Below are 10,652 nucleotides of genomic sequence, written 5' to 3'. Positions count from 1 at the left end.
GCATCCAATGTCTCCTTTAAAATTAAAATATTATAATCTTTATTCAAGTGATGAAGGATTTCGAAAGTGTGACAGTAATCAGTGTTGAGTACTACTGTAAGGTTTACCCTGCCTGGTTTACATGTTTGAAAAGTAATCAAAAAGTAATCAAATGTAATCAGTTACATTACTTTAATGAAGTAATTGAAAAGTTACACTACTTATTACATTTTAAGTAGGGTAACTTGTAATCTGTAACCTATTACATTTCCAAAGTAACCTTCCCAACACTGCATGTATATTAGTAGTAGTAGTAGTAGTAGTAGTATTTTAAAGAAGGCTTTTTATAAAAGAAGTGCTCACCAAAGCTTATTTTTATGTAATATTTATGATAAAACTGTAAAATTGTGAAATGATATTACGACTTCAAAAAAAAAATGTTTTAAGTAATTTATTCCTGTGATGGCAATCTGAATTATCAGCAGCCATTACTCAGTCTTCACACGATCAGGTATCGCATGATCTTTCAGAAGTCATTCTAATATGATATGAATAGGCTGATGAATAGAATTTCAAAAGAACATACATTATTTGAAATAGAAATCTTTTTTAACATTGTTTGCATGTCTTTAAATTTGGATCAATTTAATGCACCCTTGGATATTTATTCATGTATTTTTGAATAAATAAATATATAGGACAAAAAAGGCCCCAGCTTACCATGTCTTGTCCAAACTTCCTTATGTAACAGTACGGCCATTTGAATAGCACTTTCTTAGTTTTAACGTCCTTCAGGAATAAGCAGTCCGGCAGGGGAGTGAGGATATATTCCCCATACAGATTGCACCGAACAGCAGCCTCTGTGGCCACTGCCATGACCAGAAAATCTTGAACTGCAAGAAAGAAAAAAAAAAACATGTGTTGGCCCAAAATGAAATCAGAAAAAAGTGAATATCTTGTGCTATGTGAACAATTCATACAAGTTTGGAACATCATAAAGGGTGAGTAAATTGCATTAGGATGAGCTATTTCTTTAAATATTTGCATCCACTCCCACAATTTCAAATTATGAACTTTCTGTAAGAGTGCAAGGACAATATAGCTGAATCAAAAAAAAATTTGTTTCACTGAAACTTAGACTTGCACCTGAAGTCAGCAGGGAACACAACCTATTGCTTTTCCTCCGGAGATAGCTTTGAAATTCAAAATTGGATGTCCACAGGAGCAGGAAGAAGCCAGAGAAGGCAGCCCTGTCTAAGTTCAGCCTTTGTTCCTTCGGTTGATGTTCACGGCTGTCATTTTTGCACCTTTGTATGTCTCCTTCATTTGATATTTTAGTAACACCTCTCTGTTAAGATAAATTATCATTCACTAATAGCTGTGCTTAAGTATTCTTATCTGTGCAAGCAATGTTTTTCCACTGAATAAATAATCATTCCGGTTTGAATGCACATGAGTTTGTTTTTACTCCTGTTATAATGTTATTAAATCATATGTATGAGGGGATCCACTCCCACAATTTCAAATTATGAACTTTCTGTAAGAGTGCAAGGACAATATAGCTGAATCAAAAAAAAATTTGTTTCACTGAAACTTAGACTTGCACCTGAAGTCAGCAGGGAACACAACCTATTGATTTTCCTCCGGAGATAGCTTTGAAATTCAAAATTGGATGTCCACAGGAGCAGGAAGAAGCCAGAGAAGGCAGCCCTGTCTAAGTTCAGCCTTTGTTCCTTCGGTTGATGTTCACGGCTGTCATTTTTGCACCTTTGTATGTCTCCTTCATTTGATATTTTAGTAACACCTCTCTGTTAAGATAAATTATCATTCACTAATAGCTGTGCTTAAGTATTCTTATCTGTGCAAGCAATGTTTTTCCACTGAATAAATAATCATTCCAGTTTGAATGCACATGAGTTTGTTTTTACTCCTGTTATAATGTTATTAAATCATATGTATGAGGTTTTTTTTTTATATGAAACATAGAAAAAATTAAGTAGGAACTTACTACTGAATCACAACAAAAAATAAGCTCATATGCATGCAAAAAGATAGTATTTATGACTTAAATGCATATGTACGTCACCACAAATTTGGAATTATGAATCAAAAGTCAGATGCAGTGAGAACGCATGACAGACGCAATAGATGCATCATCTGTAGTTTACGGTAATTTTGGTGAAATGTATGAGATTATTTATTTTTTCATTTCAAATAAAAGTAGCTAAGTTGCATGTACAAAATACGATGGCATTTTACAATTATGGTAGATTATATAACAATTTAGTTTTCAGCACCTTCAACATGATCTCATGAGAAAATTATATGCTATTTTACAAGGCGGCGATTTCGTGTTATTCCGTGTGAATCATACAGAAATGTATGGTTTTTAGGGGAAAAAAACCCATAAGCATTAAGGTCTACCCCTAAACCTAACATAAGCAGCTTGTACAAAAACATATAACAATGTACGATTTAGCCAATACAAAGTAGCCACCAATTTGCCTAAATGTAAAATAGTTACGAATTGTAATGAGAGACACCTTCATAACTTGAATAAAAACATAAAAAAGCAAAAACACAACTAATGCACTTTTTTTTTTATTCATCAAAATAATGTAGGCATTAACAACCTTGCTGTATTTATTGTGGAAAAGGTACATTGCTAACTTGCTCGACCAAAGTTATCTAAACATACCTGATGTATTAATTACGTCTTCCCAAATAGTAAATATGAACTTTCCAGGAGGACCTGAATGCACCAATATCGCACCAAAACTAAATCCATCCACTGACTCTGTTTGCAAACCTAGTGAGCTACCTACATAGACAGCATAGCTACATTCTTGACACACATTAAAGGTTCAAGAATATAAGATACCTCATTTTGGCCAAATTTAGGGTGACCATATACGTCCTCTTTTTCCCAGGATTTCTAAATTGTCTAAGAAGTCCAGCTTTTGGCTTCTTTTCCTATAATTTAAGAAGTAGATTGACCAATAGCGTGCAGGCTTTGGTGCAAAGCAGAACTTGACAATTACTTTTATGTGTTCATTTACGGTAAATTGACTAAATTGCCCATCTTTATTTCAAGGGCGTCTGATGAGATCTGGAGAGTGTTAATCAGTCTCTGATTGCTGGGTCACTGATTAAAAAGAGTCTTAACGACCCCGGTTCATCAGCGTATTGCGCAGATCACAAGAGACGATCCATTAATTAGCCATGAATTTTGTGCGGTAGCGTAATTGTGCATATGTATATATTTATTTTTACATTTCCTTAGTCTCATCTGTTTACTGATTTCAAACAATGCATGATCAAAAACATTTCTGCCACTAATTGGTTGTCGGTTCGTGTTCTTGGCTTTAAACTCACAGCCATATAAAGGCACGGTCAAACCACAGCAGCACCAGCGGTTTTATTAAAGACCACCACAAGGCCAGTGTGAAGTTCACCTCAATGTGAAACTGCAGCATCTGTATAAATAAGATTCAGGTACTGCACAGCGGATTCAGTAGATGAGTCGGAGGCTTCTCGGAAAGAAAAGGCACGATAAATGCAATCCCAACTGTGAGCTGCTGAGCTGAGAGTCTTGACTCTCCAACTATAGATCAGAGAAAAAATACCACTTCCTTCCTATCTGGCCCATGGGTGTTCACACTGAGCATCTATCGGCTAAAAATAATTACAGGAACTGCAATACTTGGGTTGCTGACCCAAAATCTATCTTAAAAAAATCTTCCTGGTGTCAGTTTTGCTAAGTTCAGAATAGTGTACTACCATAGTATTACTATTGCAGTGCAGTGTGCAGTATGAAAGTGTGAACAATATGCAGATTTTCTGTATGCATGAAGCTCTCAGATAAACTACTACATTTGTCTAAATGTGTGGACAGAGCGCATGACATGAAACACTGTATCCCAAAGTGCAGTGCATCTGACTTGCATTTTCAGGGTGACAAATTTGTACCTTTTATCTCAGTCATTGTTTGAAATATAAATAATATTATATAATATTTTTTGCATTCATACTATTTATATATAATTGTATTAATATTATCTCTTATATAATATAAATAATAAATATTCTATCATTTATGTTATCACTCATATTTATTTTATATAAAGATATCTCTTATGTTAGACTGCATTTGTTTGATTAAAATACAGTAATATTGTGAAATATTATTATAATTTAAACTAACTGTTTTCTATTTGAATATGTTTAAAAATTTAATTTATTCCTGTGATGCAAAAGCTGAATTTTCAGCATCATTACTCCATAAACATTTCTTACATAAATATTTCTTGAGCAGCGTATCAGCATATTAGAATGATTTCTGAAGGATCATGTGACACTGAAGACTGAAGTAATGATGCTGAAAATTCAAACTTGCTATCAAAGGAATAAATTATCATTTAAAATAGTCATATAAAATATTCAAATGGAAAACTGTCATTTTAAATTGTAATAATATTTCACAATATTACTGTTTTTACTGTATTTTTGATCAAATAATTGCAGCTTTACTGAGCATAAGAGACTTCTTTCAAAAATGCTAAAAAACTTCATAATCTGATTCCTGCGGCCTTCAAAACCAGTTGCATAAACACTTGGAAACGTTCAAAGACCAGTCAGATAAATCATTGCTGCTGTTTAATGTAAACACGAAGACAGATGGAGAAAACGCCTCATCTGCTTGTTTGCCTCTCTGATTACGAGAATTTCACTCCATTTAGTTTCCACTTGCTCCCAGATTTTGACTTTGATGTCGAGCTTCTATACAAAACATCATAGAGCACCCACAACCTAGCGACTTGAAACATTCTCGCTCTATCAGGGGGTGGTTGCAATCCAATTATCCCTAAACTGCTGCAAGCCTGACCTCTAGCATCTTTAAACTTACCATCACACCATCACTTTGAATTGAAGAGACTGGCAGCTAGACTGTGAAGCATTTCAGGTCAGCTTGACAACTAGATTGAGATCTTTTCCATACAAAGATCTCTTCATTTGTACGTTTTATATGAATAATAGCCATTTTGTCAAATGCACATTGGAGAAAATGAAATATAAGAGACAGTTCAGAGAAGGGTGATGAACATAATCACTTCATGTTCTGCCAAGAATTAAAAGCTATTTGCTCAGGCCTCAACCAAGGACACAAGAAATAGAGATTACGTTCAGAAGTGCATACTCTTATTATTTCGGGTATGTATGTAAAGTATGCAAATGTTCTGTATGAAGAGAATATGATTAATGTGTAGTATGCAGCTGTGTGTGGATACTGTATTCCACAATTTAATGCATCTGACATTACCTTGCATTTCCAGTGTAATAAAAGTATTTGAAGCAATTTTTTTAGGGATAGTTTTTAGGTGAATTTTCCCTTCAACATATCTTTCTCGACTCAATATTTGATTGTTGTTGTTTTTTTACACAAATTGGATTAAAAATAATTTCTCTATACTTTTTATAACTTGTTCTACAGTTTTGTGAGATTTACACATCAAGGACAAGTTCAGAATTCATGCACCAATCATAATATATACACTACCATTCAAAGGTTTGGGGTCAGTAAGATTTTATTTTTTAGAACTTAGTACTTTTATTCAGCAAGGATGTGTTAAATTGATCAAAAGTGACAGAAAAGGCATTTTATACAAAAGATGTATTATATTTATTTGTATATGTTTGTTTTTACACTTTTTATTTATCAAAGAACCCTAAAAGTGTATAGCATAGTTCACAAAAAAATTATTAAGCAGCAAAAAAAATTTTTTTTTAACAGCTTGCATCCCTCTGCTTCATTTCATTTGTCGTCTCCCCTGAATGAGTTCTCTCTATACATACACCTGAAAACAGTGTCCCCTCTTTCCTGTCCTTTAATGGAATCAAGGTTGGCCACCTGTGGCCCAAATGAGCAATTTGACTCAAGCCTGAGGTTTCACTTGAAAAAGAGACTGTTCGTCCTTGCAATAGGACAAACTAAAATAGCATCTCTACTCTACTCTCTGTCCCTCCAATATCACTAATATTACCTGTTAGGGTGAGATGCATTAAAGTGTTACCCGATATATAAAATATTAGACTAAAAAGGTTAGTCTTCTACCACACTACAATACATCACGCTCCCTAAGGTTGCAAAACTCTGGACTTTTGGTAGTACCTAGGATAGCAAAGTCCACTACAGGAGGTAGAGCTTTTTCGCATTTGGCTCCCAAACTCTGGAATAGCCTTCCTGATAACGTTCGGGGTTTAGACACACTCTCTCTGTTTAAATCTAGATTAAAGACATATCTCTTTGGCCAAGCATTCAAATAATGCATCTCATAATCTTGTACTGCAGTTATATCTGATCAAATGCACATTATTATTCTTTAGTTTGGGTTAAACAAATAAATTTTGCTTGGTTGGAACAGCAGCTATATGCTAATTATGTCTCTATTTGCTTCTCTGTTTTTGCCACGGGATGTCACTAGGATTTACACAAGCTTCAGTCTGGATCCAGAACACCTGAGAAGAGATGATGCCAACCCCTCAGAGGACCTCAGATGATGCCAACCCTGAAACAACATGCAGAACTACCACATTTTGCTATAAGTTTGATTGCATCATATAATATTTGCTGTTAATAGTGTTCATCGTCTGTTTGATTACGTCTTTAATTGATTTTTCCGTACATTTCTGCCATATGTACATTGACTGACAGTCACCACTGATAAGCTACCACTAAATATTGTAGAAACTTAATTTGCTGTAAAGTTGCTTTGCTACGATTTGTATCGTGAAAAGCTCTATACAAATAAACTTTAATTGAATTGATTTGAATAATAATGTATAGTGTCATCAAAATTAGCGTGTAATAATTTTTTTCAGTTTAACGCGTTAAAAATATTTAATGCAATTAAGGTAAGGTAATTTAGCTAAGGTTGGCCACCCCACTCACAACTGCTGATTCTGTCTCTTTTTTTCTTGACAAGAATTGCGTTTATTCAGACGCAGAACGTCTTTACAATCACAATACACGGAAGACTTTTCAGACGCGCACTCCATCTTCACTGCAGCGCCAGGCCCGAGTCAAACGAGGGCGGGAACGGTACAGGTGAGGAGGGAGCTTCAATAGAACAACGGTGAACTGTGGTCAGATGAGATGCTGCCAGGGCATATGTCAGTAAAAACAAATTTTCCTGTCCTGTCAGCCCGTAGCACATACTCTTCCATTGCACGCACAAATGCAGTGGCCCGCGCTGTATATAAATTCATATTAAAGCGCAAATGAAACTACTAGCAGGCAAGGTCGTAATTATGTCATCAGTTAAGTCATGAAGTCACCAAAAAGGTGATTAAACTGTGCATGCATGTAAGTATTTGTTATGTATGTATGAGTCACATTTAAGTCTCTGAAATGCATTGGTTTTCAAAACTTTCCTGAAGTGGGTCCGAAAAGGTAAAGAGTTGTGAGAAAATGCCGTGCGTGTCAGATCCGCGTCATGTTCAGCAGCCACAGCTCTTAAAGCAGCCAAAATAACCTAAAAACCCAGCTGCTGTGATGTCTGTTCCTCAAAGAGCAAGAGGTTTATGTGAGAAATTGCTTTAAGTTCACTTAAATTAGTTGTTATTTTTAAAGTCTAATAAATGTTCAAATTGATAGCTCTCAATTATACTGTAATGTTGAATGGCTATTGTTCATGGTTAAAAATTAGAAGAAAAAAAAAACAATTTCATACAGACATTTAGTATATATAGTATTGGAATCAGTGATACTCCCTTAAAACAGAGATGCCGTTAAACAAATATTAAAAAATGTACTGTCTTTATGTTGTTTCTACATTAATTTGAAAATTGAATGTGAAATTATTGCAATATAAAAGATAATATATGTAATAATAAAATAACATTTCTTATTATTATCAATGTTGAAAAGGGTTGTGGTGCTTCATATTTTGGTGTAAATCATAATACATATTTTTAAGCATTCTATGATGAATATACTGTGTATATATATTATTTATATACATATATACAGTATATATATATGTATACATACACATACTGTACATGTGTATGTATACATATATATATACTGTATATATATTCTGACCTTTGCCGTTCCGCTCATATATGCTGAATCCACAGCCATGCGTGAGTGTGAAAATGCATTTATTTCTTTAGTTTATCTTGCAAATATAATCACACTACTTATAAAGCTCTGAGAAGGACACCGAGTCTCACCTTGCCGAAGCGCTGTTGATGAAAATAAAGCATCCCTTTTCTCCTGATGTCTTCCTCCATGGTTCTTCAGCTGGCCTTTGTCTTGTTTTTCTCTCCTCCACTCTCTCTCTCGCTAGGTTCCCTTGATTCCCGTTTGCTTTTAAACTGTTTGAATGACTATGAGAGGCATTGCTGTCAATGGTGGACTGGCCTTAGGTACATTGTCAGTCTTACTTCCTGGCTAAGATGAAGTCTAAATCAGTCACTTGGAGAAGTCAGATGAGTGGGCGTGTGTCTGTATGGCTGTTGGTTTCCTACTCATATGATTCTTCCTGTTTGGCACTATTTGGGGCTGAAGACTGTATATCTTCTGTGAAAGTGTGAATACCTTAAACATCCTACTAGCACCTCATTAGAATCAATCACAGGGTCATGGGAAAATGTCACTTTTCCTCATATCTTACTACTTCTTACAGCAAATGCTATGCAAAATTGTGCATTGTTACAAATGTCAGTCCAAATTATATTAACATTATCTGCAAAGTGTTAGCATTTTCTACAGTATCTAAAACTGATCAAAAGTATTTGTGTACATCAGAATGTGCATTATATGCTTTGTCACCTAAAGTTGTGTGAAAATAACACTCGGGAAACTGGTCAGTGGATGTCAAATGAACATGCTAAGGTTTCTTGTCATAGGCCTGTGGTCTGATGGTGTATCTATGGTGCCCCTTTGTGACCAATGGGGGCTATTACAGCACTTTCACAAACATCACCAACAGGTCCATATATGTACACATTTTTGAAGAGCAGCTGCTGCTTATAAAACATTATTATTCAGAAACCCCTTTTTCTTAGTCTTTCAATACAAGCACATAGAAATGTCAATTTTTAAGCCTCAGAACTAAATTGATATAGTGTAGTTTGAAAAGGGTCCAAAGGCCAGAGCTGAAACACTGCAAATGTCATCTTTAGTCATGTGACATCCTGCTGTCATCTGGCCAGTCAACAAAAGCTGATTGAAAATGTCCTGGTGTCACATGCTAAATTCAATTTTATTTTTATATGCTCCATTTTCATTTTAGTTTTAGCCATTTTAATATGTATTTGTTGTTTTTTGTTTGTTTTTCAAATATTTCTGTATAGCTTTAGCTAATTTTTTATTTCAGTTTTAGTTTTAATAGTTCATCTTCAACTTATTTATTTAAGTTACAGTTTCATCTATTTTTAATATTTATTATGTAGCTTTATTTAAATTACTGAAAATGTAATTTATTTTATTTAGTTTTAGCTTTAGTTAAAAAAAATTTACTGTTTTAAACAGTATTTTGGTCATTATTTTGTTACATGCATGAATTTATACTGGGCTAAAGACTAAATGGAACATTTGTATTTTAAAATAATTAATTTGTCATGCAGGAGCATGGTGAAAAAAACTGAAATTAAATTCTGATACTTGCTATACATTTTAACCTAAAATTTTGATGTTCATTAAAAAAAAATCCTTGAAGATGTCAGTTACTCAGTTGCAAAACTGTTCAGTTCAAAGCAATTCTAAGTCACAGTGTGATAAATCCAATACAATAACAGGGAACAAACTCTGAATGAAAAAGCATCTAATCCTGTTGCTGTCGCCACGCTCTTTTTCACTTCAGTGAATACTTTGAATGAGCTGTTAGCTGGCACAGCTCAATCTGAGTGAAACTGTCAGGCGTAATAAATATGTGAATATCTTGTGGTTTGGTAGAGAGCCTGATAGCTGTCAGTTTAGCCATCTTTTAACCTCTGTATTACTTAGTTGACTGTTTATCGTCCTGATCCAAAAATACAACCATCTGGTCATCAAAACCTCTTGGTAAATTTAACCCTCCGGTGCTGTTCAGTCATTTTTAACTGAAAAAAATGACATTTTGGTTTTATAGAATTTTTTTACTTCATTGGAATGCTATACAAAACTTGGTAAAAGTTTTGGCACTTGCTATGCGAAGAAGAAAAAAAATCATGGACATGATTTGAAAGGTTAACTTGCCCTGAAAAACAATAGCCACACTTGTACTGTTCGCGGTCAAAAATGATCGCATTGGAAATGAATGCAAGTGAATTTCATCTAGTGGAAATGTTTGAGCACCCACAAAATCTTACTGAAAGCTCATTTTTTTGAGATTTCAAACTCAAATTTGGAACACAGCTTGTTTAAATGTATAGCTTTGATTTTCATGTTCTCAGTTTTAGAGTGAAACATGGTTTGGAAAATATTTAATTCATATTAAACTTTGAAATAGTATTTCTGTGCATAATAATAAACTTTTTTTTTTCACTTTTTTACTTCACTTCATTAATCTGCAATGTTTCTTCTTTAAAAAGAGACCAAACTTCAGTCTGTGCTCCAGAGCATTTAAGATTTACAACAGTTTAAGTTGGAAATTTCATTTTCAGGTCTGTGCTCAAAAAGTGGTTAA

At 34.2% G+C, this 10,652-nt stretch overlaps 1 protein-coding gene across 1 annotated transcript in view; it reads right to left on the bottom strand.

Moving 5' to 3' along the window:
• The window catches only part of LOC107705071 (uncharacterized), a 3,128-nt gene extending 2,273 nt beyond the window's left edge, over nucleotides 1–855 (bottom strand). Inside the window, exon 1 of the mRNA XM_016508204.1 lies at nucleotides 700–855. Coding sequence (XP_016363690.1) covers nucleotides 700–855 — 156 coding nt within the window. The remainder of the gene's footprint in view (nucleotides 1–699) is intronic.
• Nucleotides 856–10,652: the final 9,797 nt, after the last annotated feature.

Source organism: Sinocyclocheilus rhinocerous, unplaced genomic scaffold, assembly GCF_001515625.1.
Source record: "Sinocyclocheilus rhinocerous isolate Xijiao unplaced genomic scaffold, SAMN03320098_v1.1 scaffold3642, whole genome shotgun sequence".
Classification (NCBI taxonomy): domain Eukaryota; kingdom Metazoa; phylum Chordata; class Actinopteri; order Cypriniformes; family Cyprinidae; genus Sinocyclocheilus; species Sinocyclocheilus rhinocerous.
This window is presented reverse-complemented; position numbering and strand designations above follow the sequence as displayed.